The following is a 22,524-nucleotide window of genomic DNA, read 5'->3' as shown; positions in this document are numbered from 1 at the left end:
AACATAAGAAACATTACTGTGAAGTTTCAAGCCTGTAAAATATATATACTTGAAAAAAAAAAGGGCAATTTTTGATATTTAAAGTACCCGCAAAATTTCAACGGTGATGAGGACTGCACTAACAATGAAATAGTCGTTGCCATATAGACGAATGAAGCATCAACAAAGCAACAGCCGTTGCCATGGTGATTTCCTACCAAAAACTGGAAATTTTGATATATTACGCCCCCGAAACTCCCCTTGGGATCGGATTTCCGCAGAATCCGTTCTTAGTGAGCGTCTACATCACAAATTGAGTAACTATGCTAAATTTCAAGTCAATCGGGTGTATAGTTTTAGAGATCTCGTGATGAGTGAGTCAGTGAGTAGTATTTCGCTTATATATATATATATATATATATATATATATATATATATATATATATATATACTAGCTGCCCGACCCGGCTTTGCACGGCTATAGGTACTAATGGAAAAAAATTAAGCCACATCTCCCATTTATAGTAATGGTAAATAAAAAAAAATTCAGTGAAAATTTATTACAATGCTGTATAATGTACCGGAGAGAAAATGAATAGCACCGATGGTTACCCGACTCGTGCACGCAACGTACAACTGATGTACCCGTACTTCGCTACGGCAGTCTACAGGCAGATCACTCTTGCGCCGCTCATAATACATGCCCCTCGTTGTGGGTACGCCACTGCCGCGCGATGACCGTTGCCATGGAGACGCAGAAGGCATGAACAATGCAAAATACTGTTCTCATGCAGACAAAGTACCCACTGTTGCCTGGTTTTAACCACCCATTAGATCTAATTTTCGGAAAATGTCATCCTGCGTAACATAAGGAACATTAGGGGCAGGCATATTTCGCGAAAAAATCTGCTCGGCGTCGGCGGTCCCTCTCCCACCCTCCCCCTACCCCTGCCCACTACCGCCACACCTCCCCCTCCCACTCCCGCCACACCTCCCCCTCCCACTCCCGCCACACCTCCCCTTCCCACTACCACCACACCTCCCCCTCCACCCCCCACTACCACCACACCTCCCCCTCCCACTCCCGCCACACCTCCCCCTCCCACTACCACTTGCAAAATTTCAACGGTGATGAGGACTGCACTAACAATGAAATAGCCGTTGCCATAGAGACGAATGAAGCATCAACAAAGCAACAGCCGTTGCCATAGTGATTTCCTACCAAAAACTGGAAATAAAAAAAAAATTTAGGGGTGGACTACCCCTAACATTTAGGGGGATGAAAAATAGATGTTGGCCGATTCTCATAGATACCGGATAAGCACAAAAAATTTCATCAAAATCGGTCAAGCCGTTTCGGAGGAGTATGGCAACGAAAACTGTGACACGAGAATTTTATATATAAGATATATATATATATATATATACACACACATATATACAATTCCTTGTCAGAATTGTAACGGGAGAGGAAAATTATTGATGGTCCGAAAAATGAAAATTAATTAAAAATAATAAAAATAATTCTAGTAAAAGAAAAAAAATAAACACAGAGAGAGGAAAAAAAAAACAATAGTTTAGGTTAGCGATTTAAAGTGATAAAAAGTATTTAAATACTAATTGAACTCTTATGAGGGTACTGATTGCTTCGTTGTTAATATCACACGGGTGTTTTTTACTTGTATGGGAAAATTAAGAATGATAAGGCATCTAGTGCGTGGCAACAATGTTAATAGGCAATAGGAAATAAACTTCTAGCGCCTGCGGCATTGCCAACACACACTTCGTACGTGTACTGCATGTTGTATCTAACCCCCTCCAACGCATTTGATTCTAAATTGGACTTTTATTAAGGATCCCTAATGTTATTAATAATATAATATAGCCTATAGCCTTCCTCGATAAATGTACTATCCAACACTGAAATAATTTTTCAAATCGGACAAGTGGTTCCTGAGATTAGCGCGTTCAAACAAACAAACTCTTCAGCTTTATAATATTAGTATAGATTGTCGCCTGTGGAGAAAGTAAACAACAAAAATAATTCCAGCAGCTAAAAAAAAAATCAATTTCTAATGCCTCTGTAAGTAATTCCAGGTACAATTAGACGCATATAGACTAGCTATTGGTGTAGTTTTATTAAATGTTAGGTGACATAGGGTCTCCGGATAGATTGCTTGTGTGTTTACTTATGTAAAAATAGTATATCAGCATATGTTTTAGCAATTTCGCAATTATTAACCATGGCTATAAAGCGTGGAGCATTAAATATCCCCATTTTTGTGTAAAAAATAAAGTTCAAAATCACTGGATAGTGTAGGCGTAAATTCGTGCAAAATGTGGTAAACTTTATGTTCACAATTTTTTCTTGATAATATTTTTCTGTTATTATTACGTTTATCATCCCTTTTCACAGTTACGGTGCAAGCTATTTCTAACAAACTTCTACGGTACACGCCATAATTACGGTACGCCGCACCGCAATTATGATACAACGGTTAGGAAATTATCGTACGATGACTGTAGGCGAGTGAGGAATGTGTGCGAAGGATAAATGATGGTGCGCCCCCCTAGCCATGCATGTTTGCTGCAGATGAGACGTAAAGACCCTCGCTGCAGACGTCGGAGCCAGGCGCGCAGGAGGAGAATAGGGGTCGGGGAGGTCTCGATCGTGAGCGACCCCCGACCCGTGGCATTTCCCGCGCCTGTACCGCGAAGCACGTGCGGGACTGGTGGACCCGCATTTCGACACCCGCAACGCGTCCACACTGATCATTAGGTTCAGTTATCTGGTGGGTTGTAGTACGCAGTTAAAAATGTTTTTCGTCGCAAATTATCGAGTAGGTACCTACTGGTTACGTATCATCCAGCGATGTTTACGTATCATCCAGCGATGTTTACTCTGAAGACGAATCCACAAGCGTCATATGGGTAAATGAACAATTAAAAAAATATTTATGCGTGTGTGTGTGAGAGTGAGTCTTTCAGTACTCACCAGAGATATGTAACATCTAACCTCGGTAATGAGCAAATTTATGTTTTCTCATGTTTAATATACCTTTTACAATACGTAACTCGAACACTATAGCATTCTTCAAAATAAAATACGAGCGTAATAAACACACGCAAATCGTGTTTTCAACTACATGTCTTGACGCGAATCACACGTATTTTCCGGAAACGCCGCTAGAATTCGCTGCTAGAGCAGCTACGTCGACTATTAAATATTTCGATTAGCAGACCGAAATTACAAACACTATAGTGAAACGGCTCCGATAAAAGCGAAAAAGACTTGAAAAAAAGTAAACCCCGGCTTTGTACTTGATTTTCGACAAGGAATTTTACTAACTAAAACACTACCCGTCTTGTTAAAATTAACTAAACAGTTAATGCTATGAAGTTAAGTTTTTTATCCAACAGCCAAATAATGCATCTGTATAACTAAAAGTGTGGGGTGCTCTCTTCTTTCATTTTTGTAATGACTATATCTTAAAATTTCGTAATGACTTTCCTAAATTAGTGATAGTAAATTTAAAAGACAAATGATATGCAGCACCTCATTAAAAATTTTAAGTTCATTATTGTTATTAAGTGAATATAGTAATTTTCGTATTGACTGTACATATCCAAAAAAAATTAGTGATAGAAATTATATTACAGATCATATTGTTATTACTGATAGAAAATGTAAGACAAATGATATCAAGAACCCCATTACTATTTAAAATCATATTGTTATTAATATCATATATTCATTTTCGTAATGACTACATCCTAAAAATAGTGATAGGAAATTTGAGACAAATGAAATCAAGCACCCCACCCAGAGTTCTGGTGCATTATTCGGCTGTTAGACAAAACTTCAATTTAAATTTTATTTTTTAATTTTTTATTCATTCAATGATAAAAGCGTTTTTTAGTATTTTAAAACAAACGTTTATTCTATTATTTTTAGTCTCAAAATAAAATGTCGCCATATTTGATACAGTTGTCATTACCCATTTTGTACTTAATTGTTTATCACAGCACATTAGCACTACAGCAGTACCACAGAACTGCAGAAATTAATTAATTAATAAAAATTAAGGCGGCACTGGTTTTAGCTTTCCAGTTAAAATGTATTATGAAATTAAATAACAAATGTTATTTTTAATGAACACTGATATAACTTTGTGAGTTCCAGGTAAAATTAAATCTCTTGATCGTCTTTCAAGTATATGTCTACAGGCTTAAAACTTGGCAGGGATATTCATTATATTACGTACACATTAACTGAGCCCGGGGTTTTCCTAAAACCAGCCTCCAAGGCGAGTTACGGGAGCGTTAAAACTTGAATGGCTATAACACCTCCCCTAGCACATTTTCGACCACTCAAAACCAATTTTTGTTTTCATTTTTAAAGGTCAATAACCCTTCCCCCTCCCAAGGGGAGAAAGTCGAACCCCGGGCACATTTTCTACCATAACCCGACCTCGGAAACATTCCAAATCGAAAAAAAGCATTGATTTTTAAACTTTTAGAAATTTAGAGTCCCCCCCCTCTAGGAGCATAGTCGACCCCGGAGCAAATTCCCACTATGTGCCTACCTCATGGATACACAAGAAGCATGGTTATTACCCAAAACTCGAAATTAGTGGTTTTTTGACCCTCTGACCCCACTCCCCCTTCACACTAAGGTCTTAAGTTATCAAAATATTGTATTGCCAGAGGTTCTTTATATGTATGCAACATTTCAACATATTCGGACGTCGAAAATTGGGTAATCATTGAATGGAAAGATTTTATTACAGAGTACATTCAAACATACAGATCAATATAATAAAAGTGTGGTAAAAGCCCCCCCCCCCCCAAACAATAATCACGCAGCCAAACATGCTGTAGCCTGGAATACGGCGTAGTTCCAAAGAATATGCAGTCATATGGCTCTCCGAAAATCCTTCGTTCAGTCGAGGTGCAGTTTTCGTTCAAAAGTAAGTATTTTAAACGAATTTCTAACGGTATACATTCTTGATATTACTATACGCAGTTGGTGACATCAACATAACTGTTGGTTACATTAACGTGCAGTAGTTGACCCAGAAGCTCGTTACAACAGAGACGGGGAAATTGATATTATTCATACATTTATCCCCTCCCCCTCCTTTTGAGTTTTTTCCACTTAAGTCATTTTATACAGCGAAATTTGCGATCAAAAAATGGAGGGTCGGAAAGGGGAGGAGGAAGGGAACATTTCAGTCCTTTAAGTCTCTTGTTACGTGCAACTTTGTCGTTGTGCAAATGTAATTATGGCTCCTTCACTACAACGCTCTTTTTTGAACAACATAAAAATACAGTTCCACTTATGTATACGATAAGGACAGGATCATTTCTAACTGTTACTTTTTAAGTAGTACTCAACTGTAAACTAGCCTTAAATTTGTATATTACATGTAATTTAAATTTGAAATATGTCTCGGATTAGTAAAAAACCTTAACTGCGATAGTATCTAGTATATATTCATTTCTATTCGCATGTAAGTTTTAGGTGGATTTCAAAGAAATACTACCCATTTTAGCCGTTACCATGATGTGACTTCCGGCGGAACGTTTTAATTAAGTTTTTCGATTCATGAATTATAGACCCCAAAACCATCGTCAACTCATAAATTATATATATATATATAATGCGCGCACACACATATATATTATATATATTATATATATTGTATATATTATATATATAACAATTTAAGGTACACGGTAACTGCCGTATTTTTTCACAAATCACTTCCAAATGATACAAAAATACAGTAGTGGAAAATTTCAGCCGAATTTGTAAATGGGCAATATCCGACCAAAGGAGTAAAAATGGGGGAGGTTTTTTGAAAAACAGAAAATTCGCTGTAACTCCTATTATATAGTAAACGTTATATATTGAAAGTATTATAACTCGTAGGAGTAATACCAAAAGCTTTTGTCTGAAACAATTTGTAATTAGACGAACCATGGCTGCAATGGGTTTAAAAAAAGAGGGATTAAATTAAATAAAATCTAATTCCTTTTTAAGAACACTATCACATTCGTTAAGTTCGTTTGTAAATCTTATAATTTTTATTTAAAACTTTTGTCTGAAATAATTTTGGATAGTACGAGCCATTGTTGCAGGGGGTTGAAAAGATAAAGGGTAAAATTTAATAAAACCATGAACACTTTTTAATCCGTTATCTTTCATTGTAAAACCTTAAATTATACCTACAACATTGGCCTAAAATAATTTTTTATACGATCAACCATTACATACAGGGGTTGAATGACAAAAAAAAAAAAATTAATTACTCCCTTAGTAGGCACACTATCAAATCCGTTCAGATTGTTTGTAAAACATATAAATATTATGAAAACTTTTGTCTGAAATAATTTTAGAGAAAACCAACCATAGCTGCAAGGGGTGTTTTAAAGAGGGATTAAAAAAACAAAAATAAATTAATAATTCCCGTAGTAGGCACACCATCGAATCCCTTCACATTGTTAGTAAATCTTATAATTTTTATTTAAAACTTTTTTCTGAAACAATCCCTGATAATACAAACCATTACGAAAATTCATAAAACTTCCCTACCATGTACTCTATCTAATTAATGTTAATTTTTTTTAAACTTTTAAAAATGGTTGAAAACTTTCGTCTAAAGGAAATTTTTTGTTACAGACCATTACTGCGAGAGGTGGAACTTACAATGGTAGAAAGATAAAAAGTCATTGTTTTTTCAAATATATATGCCTTCAAATCCGTTATAATTTTTTTGTAAAACTCCTAAACTTTATCTAAAATATTGGCTGAAAATTTTTTTTATGAAACGAACTATTACCATTGAAACAGGGGTTGTAATCTAAAAAAAAAAAATCAAACTTCTTAAGTATAAAATTCTTCGAAATTTATTTTTAACCATGTTAATAGTACCTTAAACCTATGTCTAAAAAATTCCGACTACCACGTATTAGTGCAAAGGATAAAAAATAGTGTTTAAAGGTAATACATAATTGCACAACTCGCATAATATGAAATTCGTTAATAAATTCAATGCTGGATTTATGGAGTTTAAAACATTAACGGATTTTGGGAAAATGTTTAATCAATCTCTTTGAATATTGGCGAACATATAGAATTTTATGTGCATTAAGTTATTAAAATGTTCCATGAGCAGGGGCGCAACAACTAAATTTCCAAAAGGGGGGGGGGGCAATATACCTTTTTATAAAAAATCATCGATTGAAGCGGGGGGTCCGGGGGTCCTCCCCCGGGAAAATTTGTATTTCAAGGTGGAAAATGGTGCTATTTAAGCAGTTTTATTATCTAAAAATTGATTACACAGCACTTACTTTGCCCCCATTTGCCCCCACTTCAAGGTTTCAGAAGGGGGGGGGGGGAAATACCCTCCCCCCCCCCCCTGTTGTTGCGCCCCTGTACATGAGTGTATAGAAGTTTCCAAAACATTTCCAGAAGAAATAGGTACTTCGAAATCTATCTACGCCTGTAGGCTTTGCCGAAATGAGTAACATTTTTTTTTACACCGATATAATTTTTTTAGATTTTTGCCCTTTTGTATTGTGGAGAGAAAACACTAATGACACTTTCTCCGTTCTGTTGTAGTGCCATATTCTTACTTATAGTTCAATAAAGTTATTTACAGTTCCTATTTATTAATTAAGCACTAGTCAGCAGACATAGTTCAAAATAGGCTGGCACTACACAAATACAAAGGCAAATAGTAATATAAACAACAAAAACATGGGATAAACAATAAAAAAAATTTGAAGGACTGGTGCGAATATCGAAGGTATCGGCCACAAATATTTAACAATTGAAAATAAATACAGGTAAGATTAAAAAAATTACACTGAAACGTATTACATACAAAAAGAATAAATGATTAATTTACTTTCATAGTGTTTATCAAAGTTAGAGTCTGTAGGTATTGTTAAAACACATTAAAAGATTAATTATTAAAGATTTAAGATTAAAGTAATAATAATTATATTAATTAGCGACTAAGCTGCACTAAGGACTGATAGAGCCGGGTTCATCTGGAACTTCACAGCGGTTACTCTTTATTCACTTTGTCAAGAGGCTGCCCGCTCCAAAAATAAATCGTGCATAGGCGCCAACGTTCATATCTCAAACGTGAACATTTACTTAAACTTTGACATTTCGCTGCCATGTACGCGGATAGTGAACAGAGAGGCTGATGGGTCTATAAAGAATTTAATAAAAAGGAAACCCACAATAGATGACTCATTTAAATAACTCAGAAAACGTTGGAGTGGAGGTCTTATTAGCTGTGCCACGTAATTGACTGTGCTCAAAAGTAGTAATCAATCGTCTATGCATCTTTATTCCACTGTTGTTCTGCCAGTTAATCGTCCGTGTTCAATGCTTTGCAAGTGAAAGTTGGAAAGTAGATACTACTGGTACTATTTTTATAACTGCCGAAATTGGAGGCTAATTACACGACAAAGACTACTTTAGACTTTCTGATAGGGCTAAACGTATAACTGGTGAGCGGCCCAAGGACTTCCTGAAATTATAATAATTGCACCACAGAAAGAAAATAATGCAAAGACCATCATCTTAATCTCACACGCGGCGAATGTAGTAGTTAAAATAGCGACTAGAAAATAAGATGGCGGAAGTGTGGGCAGATTACCGGTTTGGCAAAGAAGATTAAACTCGAGAGGCTACAGGAGAAAATAATCGTAGAAAGAATAATCTACGTTGATGGAGGTGGAAGTGCTTGCTTCATCGGCTATAATAAGATTTTGGCCGAGAAAAATGGAAAACAATTATGATGATAGTCAGAAAAATGGGAATTGGCTACAGGGAATAAAGGCTAATAACATTCGCAGTTTCTTCGACGTGAATGCTAGAAACCACGGTGATGTATGGAAACAACGTGACTTCTGCTCAGTCTTGCGGTTGGAAAATGCGTGTTTAGTTCAGCAAAGTGCTTGAAGTTACAGCCGGTAGAGTAATATCAAAATCACAGGCCAACGGAAGTGAGTAGGTAAAGGAGTTAACATGTGTAACGTTTGTTACTAATATTGCTCCATGTCGCGGGGTTTAAAAATAAAGTTTTGAATTGAATCATCTTTACAGTCGGTTACAGGTGGCAGCAATAACGCATGGTTTCGTTTACCTTCCAATACTTATGTAAACGTTTACGTACTTTCTCATGCTTTTGCCTACTTTAGCAACTTTCAATTCGCAACTATAAACTTAAAACTTTGAGGTTGATCCGGTGTTAGCTTTAGAATTGTGACAATTTGTATATAAATTTTCAATAGGGTTATGTATCATATTTGAGCTATTATAACCCATTGATTGATTCTTATATTACACTGAAGACCTGGTTGTACACTAGTAATTAGAGGTATATTTCAACGCATGGTTACACGTGTTTCTCTTATCTGCGAATTTTCACTTCAAACGCGCGTGGCGACCAAGCAATTAGGTTTTTTTTTTCAAACAAATCATGGACATTGTATTATGTGACAGTTCAGTTCACACTGGTGTTTCTCTCTGTGACACGTCGTTTGTCCTAAAATCATTTGCCATAAAGTAGTTTTCATTCAGTCGTTTATCCTTGTGTCGTTTGTTCTAAAGTCGTTTATCCTGGTTTGTAGGATAAAATACTTTACATAATATAAGAGTTTATATAATATATAATCTAATGTAAGGGTTTAGGTGTTGAACTAACCGCATTCCTAGTTCACGACAGGATAGTCTCATTTTTAGGGAACGGATTTTAGTGTCCTATCCTTGCCGATATGTTGCCCAAATTCAGCGCATGCTTAATGGGTGTTTCGTCCAAATGGCGAACCCGCTTTTGTGTCATTAACTCATATATAGTGATTTACGTGATAATCGGGGGACGTACCAAGCGTGTTGGTGTGCCAAATGAAACTTTATGATTTTTGAAACTATCCTGGAATACATTTTGTACACTTTAATGGTCATAACAAAAAATAATCACAACTTAAAAAGTACTTGAGAAAATTAGAAAAACGTTTATACTTTTTTTCCCCACAGTGCTGCTATTTCTAGTATTTTTTTCCGTAACAATTGTATCGATGGTTGCGAAACGTTCGCTAGATTGCGTTGAAACAAGTTTCTAGCCCGTGCAGTGCGCCGTTTATATAAACATTTGCAGATTTGTTTCTTTACAGGGATTCGGTTTGGACATGTTCTGGAATACGGCCCGCGAGTTAAGTTACGGTTGTGTCCCAAAGGCAGGGCTTATTCGCTACCTTACCCGAGTGTCTTGGAATACCGCCCTAAGACAAATCTTTCAGGACAAACGACGCACCCCGTTTCAGAACCAATAGCTGAAGAAATGCTGCCGATATGAAATAAATGCTTTTGAGTCTATTGGATATTCAAATTTCCTGACGATTAATCATCACCCTATTTGTTATTTTTCCTGCGCCTCGTTCAAAGGTCCTTTGAGCGTGTGTGTCACCCGTTAGTCATGCGTCTGCGAGCCAGGGCGCCATACGAGTCCGCAAGTGGCGAGAGAGCTTAACTTAGCCCGCTTTCTAGGTCATTTTATGTTTACGTTGAACAATTTACAATTGCAGATTCTTTGAATTCCTGAACTTTCGATATCTATATTTACACACACACACACACACACACACCTACACACACATATACATATATATTGAAGGCAATGCTACTGTCTGCTTCGTGATGTGGTTTAAATTACGTTCAGAAAAATTTAATTTTTTTCATCTGGTCTTTTAAAATTCTCAAAATTCCGAGGATGTTAAAAGGCTAGGCAAAATCAATTAATTTTTTCTGAAAGAAATTTAAACCATATCACGAAGCAGCTGGTAGCATTGCCTTTAAACCTAAAAAGGTTTTATATTTATACAATTTTGCTTTCATTATCCATATTTCACAAACACATTGAAAATTAAACATTGGCAGATTATTATGATTAAAAGTACGCAAGGCATCCGTAAGTAGGTATATATTTATTTTAAAGATCGCAGGCTTTTTCGACCATTGAAGTTGCTTGGTTTCTGGGTTGTAGCCGCGTCCAAGGTTAATTTTATCACCGACGTTTCAGTCGACGTTGCAGTCGACGTTGCAGTCGCCATCTAACGAAAGTCAGGTGGCCTCTGGTTGACCAAACATCCCAGCCAATCAGAAGAAAAGAGACCACTGATTGGCCAGCACAGAAGCCCAGCTCCGATTGGCCAAAGCAACAGGCCTACCAGACAAAAGGAAGGCTGTGTTTGGCTCACAGCTGCAGCCTGTTGGGAAACACTCCCATCTCAGGCGAGATTTTTTAAAAGGCAGGAGAACTTGTAATAACCTCAGTCGGTAACGCTACCCTGATGATGGCGACTGCATTGTCGACCGAAACGTTGGTGATATATTCGCCTTGGACGCGGCTAAGCCAATCAACTTCATATATTTATTTGATTGAAATTCAGTCACTCAAAGAGAGTACACGTTTAACCGTGTTTGACGCAAATATAAACTAATGACCATTCAGCCACACTTTGTTATTTTCTAAGATATATATTTTTTAATTTTTAACTTAACTATTTTTTTTTTATATTTTTTGTCGAAATAATGTTAAGCTGTAATTGTAATGCATGTAAATATATTTTTATATTATAAAATAGAACGTAATATTTAACTTTTTTTCATAGCCCTAAACAACGATGTCGACTAGAATGAAGGTTATACCATAACCCACACATTCAAAGATTATTTAATCCATGTATCATTGAGGTATAAATTGTCCAAATCGGTGGACGAACAGACCTAAAAGGGTTCAGTAATGCGACAACGCGTGTAGACTGCCGCGAAACTTCAACAGCTACGACAAAGAGTTAGTCTCTTTTCAACTTGCAGGCTCGCAGATTCTGACGTGGTCGTGCTGGAGCGCGTCGCGGGTTGCCCAACTCGCAGGGGCAAAGAAAGTTGAATAAAAGAGAATGGTTACGGAGAGGGGAGGGGATGCGAGTCTCACGAGACCTGCGCGCCGAGAGCAGTCCCGGGAGGTCACGTGAGGCGACCGATGCGGTCGTCCTTGAGGTGCTGCGTGCGCGGCCGCCTTAACTCTTGTGGGGGAGGGGAGGAGGAGGGGGAGAGCGAACCAGAGCTGCGACCGTTCGGCGTCGCAGGGAGTTTGAACAGCCAGGTTTTTATAACACGCTAGCCGGTCCGGACTTCGTATCCGCCGACAGAGACGCGTAGGAACGCTTTATCAAGGGCGCATGTCCCGTTCCAAGAAGTCAGTATTTAATTTTACGTTTAACACTGAACATGAAATTAAAACATATCACATAGCAGCCAGTAAAATTTACTTTTAACCTAGAAAGTTCCATTTTTGCGTTCCATTTCATTCTACTTAACTGCACAAAAACGTTAAAAATGCAACTTAGCTTGGTAACTACGCCAAAAGTATCTATGCATGTATTTTTTTTTCACTTTGTGAAAGTTTAGCCACTCAAAAATAGATTTGGCCGTGTGGAACGTAAGTATAAAAAAATACTTGTAACGGGACATGCACCCTTATGCACGCAGTAATTCTATGCCAATTTACAGTATTACAGAACGAGTATTTTAAAATTTTTCGAAAACTTTGAAGGACAAGCTTGTTATAACTAATTTACCCCCACTGTTACATAACGCAGATTTGTCCTAACAGTCGAATACATCTTTTTTTTGCAGCTAAAGGGCTATTATAATTATTGTTTTCAGAAATTTATTCATTGGAAGCATTAACATTTTATCTATTTTTATGCTTAGTGAAAAATTGTCTGTGTGTGCACATAATTATTTTTCATGGGAATAAGTTGACATCTGGTTAAAATTCAACACACCCCGTGTTCATGTTTGCAATGGCTCTGTGTTGGTCGGGAATGGTCGTTAAGGGGTATATCCCGTTCCAGGTCATTTTATATTTAAGTTTTACACGGTTAACCTTGTACCTAGATTATTTGAGTGGTCGAACTTAAAAAATAATAATATATTGTTCATATTTTTTTTTGCATATTATGTTGGCAAAGTTTACTTTATTTATGCAGTATGGACTAGGAGAACCAAATAGAAAAAAATAATGAAAATTTTTGTGTTTGAAGGCAATGCTGTTGCTACTGCGTGATAAGGTTGTAATTCTTTCAGAAAAAAATTTATCTAATTTTATTTAGCCCTTTAAAATCATAAAAATTCTGAGGATTTTAAAAGACAACGTTAAATTAAAATTTTTTGAAAGAAACTAAACCATTATAGTCAGTAAAATTGACTCACAACAAAAAAAAAGTTTGTTTTATATTCAATTTCATTCTCCTTATCCATACCGCACGTAAACGTTAAAAATGAAAATGGCCTGCTAATTATGCAAAAAGTATACGATAATTTTTTTTTTTTCATTTAGTGAAAGTTCAGCTATTCAAAAAGTCAGCAAGTTTAACCTTATGGAACGTCAATATAAAACAATGACCTGGGTCGGGACATAGCCCTTAAGAGAAACTGTTTTCTGAATGTCTCTGGGTCACCAAGAATGCGGTGGTTGTTTCATTTCCTCCCTGAAAAGTAACCACATATAGGAGAAGAGGAATCTTCGTTATTCTGAGGAACAACTAAGCTCGGAATACCACTGTATCTTAGTCCAGTAGCGTAGGCACGACCTGTTCCCCCGAGGCGAGAGTCGGACGCTGCTGCCAGTCCGCCGCACGTCCAACCACACGGGTTCGCACGCAGCAGCAGTGCAGCTGAACTGCAGCCTAGCATAGGCCGGGCTGCATGCGTCCTTTGTTCGGGAGGAGGCCAGCTCGTCATAATAAAATACCGATTAAGTAACTTGATAAGAATATCATCTAGTTGACTACATAATTAATTAAAACAATTGGTTGTCTGTAAATTCGGTTTACGGACGATAGTTTAACGTGACGTCATAAAAAAACATTGATGAAATGATTGCATATTTTTATTAATAAAACTGAATCATTTTTATTGAATTATCACTATTTTGTATGGATACAAAGAAGGAGTGAAATGAAATCTACAATTTAATTGATAAATTTACTTTTAATTGCACTCATTAATTCAAATGTATTTATTACTTTAACGAAGAGATTATTGACGTGACGTCTAATAAATCGATGAACGCCGGCAGCACGTACAAAAAAGTGTCCCGTTACTCACATTGTTCCGTTACGCTGTGTTCCGTTACGCTCATTGTACGCTTGCGCCGCATCTATCTCTCTTACACTCGATTGGAACAACCATCGATTTGACTTTTTCGAGGCACATTAAACTTGAAACACTCCCATTCGTTTCCTACTTTTCCTATCATCGTCCTATCCTTAACAGAATAACACAGATTGGAAGAAGTTAAATAGCAAACATGTATAAAAGTTATAGTTGAAATTATCTCTTCGTTAAAGTAATAAACATATTTGAATTAATGAGTGCAAATAAAAGTAAATTTATCAATTAAATTGTAGATTTCATTTCACTCCTTCTTTGGAACCATACAAAATAGTGATAATTCAACAAAAATGATTCAATTTTATTCATAAAAGTATGGAATCATTTCATCAATGTTTTGTTATGACGTTGTTACGTTAAACTATCGTCCATAAACCGACTTTACAGACAACCAATTTTTTTTTTAGATAAATCGTCCCCTCGCCCTTTTCCGAATGTTTGTCTTTCTAATACACCGGTGTTAGTATATATATTAAAAAAATATATATATTTATGAATTTTTAGTTAAAAAGAGTAAACAAAGATATTTACAAAAAGCAAAATAGCACCAAATCCTTTTTTATTAAGTAAAAAAAAAAGTTATTTTTTGTTGTTGTGAATGAAACCAACAAACACCACTATACTGAGTATCGGTTCACTTTGTAACACAACGCGAAGACAAGACTGGCTGACGTGGCGTGGACGAGCGTGGAGGACCCCAGCATGTACGGACTAGCCCGCGAGGTTCTCATACTCGGGAGGTGTGCGATGTTTCTGATCGGGAGATCTCGGGTTACCACGTCTGCATGATTACATGCTCGCCGGGTGTCTTCAGTCACACAGTTGCGCAGTATCGTTTAGACGCACAGAACATTGGCCGTGAAAACATTTTTTTAAACGAGTGTTTTGTACGGAAGCGACTGCGTTTAACGACGGAGATTCATCTGACGTAATCGAGCACCGTTCCCGCAGTGTTTTGGGTGGAACAATATGGCGACCAGCTACGTCACAGCACGCCTCTCCTTGAGACTCCCGACTCCGCGGTGCCGCCGGTATCCCCCCCCCCTCCTTTTCTGTAGGAGCCGCGTCGTCGGGTGTTCGGCGGCGGAGCGACTTTTGCCCGGCTTCCATCCGGACCTGCCGCCGAGGAACTCAGAACTAAGGAACTTGCGTCACGTGTCGAACAATGACTGATAATTAACCCCGGGGGTGAACTGTACAGAGGTTTCCGTCCTTTCGAATTCGCGCCGACAATTTGTGGAGAAGTCAAATTGGCGTGGGGCGACGCCGCTGTTCAGGTTCCTCCAAGACGTCGGGGTCCGAACAACCAGGAAAACTTAGCTGCTACGGTCCTCGCATTCCCGCGCGCGCCCACGCCTTCAACTCGATTACTCAAGGAAAAGCTGCATAACCGTCGCCGACTACACTTCACTTAAAACAAACAAACGATCAAAGCTGGTCTGGTCGTGTGTGCCGCATAGCCAACTGCAACGCAAGGAAAAAAAAATATCTTGTTCATTTTCAACTTCCGCTGTTGTAGAGATGGCGAGCTATGTTGGTAAAGTATTGAGACCTCACGCAATGACACGGAAACGTAACAAATATCAACCTACGAGATTGAATTTATTGGTTACGAAAACTTAATTTAATTGAAAATGTTTCGAGATATGAGAACAAACCAAGGTCAGGATTTACATAAATTAAAAAAAAATTTAAAAAACGTGAGTGAGTTTTTCAGTATTCTCCAGTGAAGTGTTAACACCTAAACTTGACGACGAGCAGTTTCACGTGTTCTCATGTTGCAAATAAATTTATAATACGTGATGAATATACGAAAAATATTCATTTTAGGGGATAAACTGTAATAATTTTCCCCTTTTTAAAACCCAACTATAATTCTGTTTAAAAAGATAGTAATAACATAACCGAACCTAACCCAACCCAACTCAAGTTAGATTAGGCTAACTTTTACTTATTTCCTACAATTTTTCTCAAATTTCGTGCATTAAATGTGCTTCGGATTGTTTCGGAACAGTTATGATGTATTTATTGCGCTGAACAAAAAGAAAAAGAAGTGAATTTGATGCGCTTTGGGTTGTTCGGAACATTTACATTGCAGTTCGTGCTTAAGTTCGAGGACATACCTACATACAATTTAAAATTATAACTAAGTATATATTAAATTACATTAATTTTTTTTAGCATAGGTTATGAAATATTGTATGGATTAAGGTGCTTATGTTAAATACATACCAATACAATATTATCATAAATTTACTGAAGTTTTATTTTTTTATTATTTAATGTTTTTAAAGCATAGATGTTTATAAATGGTATAAATTATTGTGTATAATACAAATTGTATACGGTCACAGGACGTATTTACATTATAAGATTATAAATATATTTATTTATTTTACGTACTTTTAAAATGTATTTATAACATATTTTATTATATTCGACATGAATAAAGAAAAGGGCTAATGTTGAAGACATACAAATGCCATATAATCATAGTTTTACTAACCCATTATTTAAAAACTATTTTAAAGCAGTTGGTGTTATATATATATATATATATATATATATATATATATATATAAAGGAAGGGACATAGTCTAAACACACACCATTGTCATTAAATATTATAATTATATTAATATTTTATTAAAAAACATATTTAACTTTTTTATTATCATATGTTATAAACGTTATGGATAAAGGGGCGAAGTATAAGATATAAGTTGACATACTTATGCAATAAGATTTTATATCACTTTTTATTAGGGCTTACGTCGAAAGACAACTATGCCTTAAGGGTATATAATTATGTTTATTCAAACCTATTCTTTTATTAAACGACTAGCAATAATTTTATTTTTTTCTGAGTTATTTTTACTTTATATATTAGACTATTATCGAAGTTAAGAGCCATAGAATGTGGTTGGTTCTGCGATGGGTGACTACAACTTTTATAAAACTATAAACAAATGTATACCAATGAATCACGCGGGTCCGCCATCTTTTCGAGGTTTCTGAGACTTTCGCGCAGACACGCGCCGTTATTAAGCATTTTCGTTCCATATTTACGAAATTACTCCCACCAAATGCCGTATACCGAGAGTTAAGATTTTTACACATCAAGAATGTGAAGTGTACTGTTTACACGTATTATAAATTATACTTCTATGGGATTACTAAAACATTAAATTGAAACATTTTAAAATAGTTAAATACTCTGATACTAGGTATATGTTTGAATATTTGCTTTTGCTTAAACGACGTTAATCAGGATGCAAATACTTCCTACAAACATTAACCTTATTGAGCTGATTTAACATATAAGATCTTACCGTAAACATATCATCACATATTTCATTCAACATGGCATCGCATAAATGTAACAATTTCTTGAGTATATACAGTTTGATAAATGCTTATGCTATTTTGATGTCAGTTACATGATTTTTTAAGTAAATGTTAAATACATTACGTTTTTATTTATAACAAAACTACACGATAGTTTTACTATTATAAAGTTTTATTTTTTCAATATCCACAGGGTGTGTATGGCCTATGATGTACTCGAAAGCAATATACACGGATAATCACGCTGATACGCCTTCTTTTCAAGATTTGTAACTTCCGTTCGAAAGTAATTCCGTTCGCGTCTGCGCGCGTGCAGCTGAAAGCTCAAATTTCACTCCCAACAACGCCTCTAAAGAAGTAGTAACGTAAATAGCTGGGAATTGCCGAGCTAATCCGTACGGGTCCGAATTCGCATGCCTGCCGCTGGGGATACTATGTTCCGTGAGATCAGTCTCCGTTTACGTAATACGTCTTCACTTGTGTAATTGTATCACGGGCCTAGGTACCATCATACCCACTTAAAATAACCGCCAAATCCTTTAAAACTATTATTGAAGGAAAGTTAAACTTATCTTAACTTTTATTCTAAAGATGATGACTGTGAAATGATAGTTGGCACATTACCATGTTGATACACTTTTAAAGTGGAACTGTTTATGTAAATGTTACGTTAGGGCTGTCCTATCAGCAGTTTCTCGTGTGATTGTAGAGTCCTTTTTGCCGACCGGGAAAGTTTTTTTTTGGGGGGGGGGGGGGGGGGGGACGAAGCAGAATAAGATTTTTTGAAAACCGTGTAATGCAGCTACAAAACATGCTTGGGCTTGCTTCTTCGCCTACTGATACAGGCAACTTGCCGTACTACTGTCTGTACCGTGAAGCTTACTAATTAGGCGACGTTATTAGGCTTCATAATTATTTTTCCACTCTTTTACGTAAATAAATATTTTATGGACATATTAATTATACACTCATTGTTTAAAAAATGTTACGTAGTTTTTTATTGTTTGCCCCTTTATGTTAACTATGTGTCTTATGCCGGCATACATGGGAAACAACAGAATATACACATGAAATGCATTAAATAAAGTATATTTCAATGGAGCTGATTCCTGTATTGATTTTCATTATCATCATTGTGTTTTAAGTTTTTTCTTAACATTGTAAAAGTAAAAGGGTGAAATCTGGTGTGTTTTTTTGTATTAGGTAAAGGTTGAATAGCCTATGGGCAGCTACAGGGTTCTAAGACCTATTCAATGCGTTTTGCAAGGTGTTAAAAATAGCCAAGGAAGTTTTATGGTTTCTGATTTACATCCCAGTCAGACAAAATGTTCTTGCTGTGATTTATGTAACTTGCCTGCATGTGAACCAAATTTCATTTCCTATATCACACATCGAGAAAAATTATGTAGAGTATGTATAGTTGTGGGTGTTTACGATTTTCACAGTGTTTATTGTGTCCCGTGAGTGTTTTTTCCCTTGCACCATGGGAGGGAAATGAAGTGGTTCAATATCAAAAACTAGGGAGTTAGAACGTGTCTACTGGTTTTCATTGTAAGCAGTTCAACTGCAGTTGGCAACATATCTGTTATGCACGATTTTCAGAGTTTTATAAATTTTTATAGAATAAAGGTGACTGTGAGTATATTATGTGCACTTGGAGCAGAATTGTCACATACAGCACATACGCGGGAAGGTATTTTGTGGGTATAGGATATAAGTCGCTATTGAACATTTTCGTATTATCAGAATTGTTTCATCCCTATTTTACAGCTATTTTTTGAATTCGAGGACAAGCGCATATATTTTTTCCAGCTGGCTACTTCGGAAAGGAAGTGAGCGGTCGCCCTCTCTGCCCTAACTTAAGTTGTGCAGCGGTAAACACACAAACTGCAATGTTTATATAACTGTATATTTCTGCTTTCAGATTGTTCTCGGAAGTTGATACGTGTATTGTCATGGGGTGTAGCTAAAGTTGCACTGATGCTTTGTATAAGATTAACAATATTGGAAGAATTTTTGAAAGCAAAATGTAATATTTGTAATTACTGTGGCTATAACTTGTCTCGCATACACTTTATTCACCAATAATCTAATATCGCCAGTAGGTGGAAAACACTCCCAAGTTATATGATTTGCAGGCTATCAATAAAAAAGAGCTGTAATTATTAATAAAGTTCCATTTGGTCATTTAAAAAAATTAACTTGTAGGATAAAAATATATTGACAGTTTTAGTTTACTACATATCTTCTTCAAATTTTAAAATAGTCACCATTCAGTTGCGAACACTTTTCAAAACGCTGCATCAGTTTCTTTAACTCCTCTGCATAGAAATTCACCGCCTAGGAATCAAACCAGTTGACAATCGTATTTTTGTAATTTTTGCTGTAATTATTGATCCACGTTTAATTAAATCAACCTAAATGACGTCCTTTTCGTTTCACAAAAAAAAAGAGTAGCTATAATTTTTTGACTCGAGTACGGGTATTGCTTAAACGTTTTCCGGAGATGATTATTGAGCACCTGCACACAGGCCACACGCTTTGCGTATTCCAATTCCACGATGTCTTTTGACCGAGGCGTCCGGTCCATTCCCAGGTGGCGAACTTCTCTGCAGACGAGTTAAAGAAATGGCGCAGTGTTACGGGAAGTGTTTGTAAACGAATGGCGATTGTGTGAAAATGTGAAGTAGCTATGTAGTAAACAAAAACTGCCAATAACAACTTTCTCGCGAGTTTATTATTTTTAATGGCCTAACGGAGCTTGCTGTACGAATAGCCCTCCTGATACTGACATTGCCTTGAACAAACACCCCGGTGTAATGTGTGCCTGTGGCGCTGTTCTTGTTGTTTCAGTAAGGACAGTGATGGCGACGATACAGGGGACGACTCGATGTCTGTTCGCACAACGGACACCAACAAGAAGTATGTTTTCCATTCAATAGTATTATAGTATCTTTATAATATGTCTTATTTGCGGAGGCCACTAGCTGACTGTAGTAGAGTATTAATTCAAACAATATAATTTACGGAATATGAGATCACCTATATAAGCATCATTGTTATGTATATGAGACCTGTGTAAGACCGAATGCATGTTAGAGTTAAATTAACTTCCATTTTAACCAAGTAAAGTTTGTAGAGTTATCTTTGTTGCCTTAGTTTATATAATTTTACGATTTTTTAAAAATAAATTGGTTTATTATTTAATAGTACTTTATAATGGTTAACAGTGAACTGTAGAAGTTTTATTCTAATTTTTCTTCTGGTTCATAATAAAGAATACAGCATGAGTCTGAATTTGACCGATAAACTGTGGCTTCAGATTCATCACGTAAAAACAAGTTTAAGACATAAATACGAAATGCGGTCTAAAGTCCTTCCCAAGACTGGCATACTCTTTGAAGTTGCAGCTGAACCTGTAATTTGTTTTTTTAAAAATAATCAAGAAACTATTTATTATGAAACGCCAAGCGTCTGTGTAATCTAATTGAACAAATTTCTACAAACACTGCAAATCTTGTCGCTGAAGTAAAATTATTTAATGGAAATAATTTATTGTAACATCATTATTTCCCATAAATTTTGGTGACGCGGAGGAGTAATGTGGTTTTTAAGTGCTGTGGATTTTTAATCTGCATGTCAAGTGACGGTAAATGTGGCATTGTATTACCCTACACCCCACCGTTTTCACGAGACACTAAAATAAAATTTAAGACGAAATATTTCGACGCCTGGTAGGTATGCAACACTCAAAACACTCGGTTTCAAACGGCTGCCTAAAATCAGGGGCAGTGATTGAGTGATGTAAACGCAGATGAAAGTATTTCGAAGATAACATTGAACTAATAACTAAACTAAAACAACTGCAGACGTAACGTAAAGCAATTAAACGTAAATAGTGAGCAAACAATACATGTCATCAAACAACACAAGAGAAAAATGTGGTGGCGCCTTTATTTGTCTTGAAAGATTTTGTCAAAAAACATAACCTCCTAATTAAAAATGTTTTACCTGAGGTTCTACTGTCCGCTAAATTTAGCACTTAAAATCTGAAGATGGCTTTTAAATTTGGAAGTCTTTAACAACTGTCCGCACTTACATCAACATAAATACAACTACTTAGTGCCTGTCTGTGCTATGATACAGTATGTATTCCGGTAGTAAATGGAACATCCTGTTTCCAGCGACTGTCTCTTGAGGCTTTGCTGACTTCCATAATTGAAATGCATTCATTACACTTTACAAGCTTAATTTTGTAGACTGTCGTATCTAAGGTAAAACATTCTTCAATTTATGTTTTTTGACAAACTCTTTCAAGACAAATAAAGGTGCCACCACATTGTTTCTCTTGTGGTGTTTGATGACATGTATTGTTTGCTCACTATTTACGTTAAATTGCTTTACGTTACGTCTGCAGTTATTTTATTTTAGTTATTAGTTCAATGTTATCTTCGAAATACCTTCATCTGCGTTTACATCACTTAATCACTGCCCCTGATTTTAGGCAGCCGTTTGAAACAGATTGTTGTGAGTGTTGCATACCTGCCAGGCGTCGAAGTATTTCGTCCTAAAGTTTATTTTAGTGTCTCGTGCAAACAGTTGCGTGTAGGGTAATACAACAAGGCCACATTTACCGTCAGTTGACACGTAGATTAAAAATCCACAGCACTTAAAAACCACATTACTCCTCCGCATCACCAAAATTTATGGGAAATAAAGATGTTAATATAATATATTTCCATTATATAATTTTACTTCAGCGACAAGATTTGCAGTGTTTGTAGAAATTTGTTCAATTAGATTACACAGACTCTTGGCGTTTCATAATAAATAGTTTCTTTTTTATTTTTAAAAAATACAGGTTCAGCTGCAACTTCAAAGAAGTATGCCAGTCTTGGGAACCAATTTAGACCATATGTCGTTTGTATGTC

The 22,524-nt window shown here is 36.2% G+C and overlaps 1 protein-coding gene across 4 annotated transcripts in view; it reads left to right on the top strand.

The window, feature by feature from the left end:
* Positions 1-22,524, top strand: part of LOC134541563 (protein cycle) — a 320,442-nt gene that overhangs the window by 256,726 nt on the left and 41,192 nt on the right. For all 4 annotated transcript variants that reach the window (XM_063385080.1, XM_063385086.1, XM_063385105.1 and 1 more), the window contains one exon: positions 20,447-20,515. In XM_063385080.1, the coding sequence (XP_063241150.1) occupies positions 20,447-20,515 (69 nt within the window). The remainder of the gene's footprint in view (positions 1-20,446; positions 20,516-22,524) is intronic.

Source organism: Bacillus rossius, chromosome 1 (genome assembly GCF_032445375.1).
Source record: "Bacillus rossius redtenbacheri isolate Brsri chromosome 1, Brsri_v3, whole genome shotgun sequence".
Taxonomy (NCBI): Eukaryota; Metazoa; Arthropoda; class Insecta; order Phasmatodea; family Bacillidae; genus Bacillus; species Bacillus rossius.
Note: the sequence above shows the minus strand (reverse complement) of the source record. Positions and strands in the feature narration are given on the sequence as shown.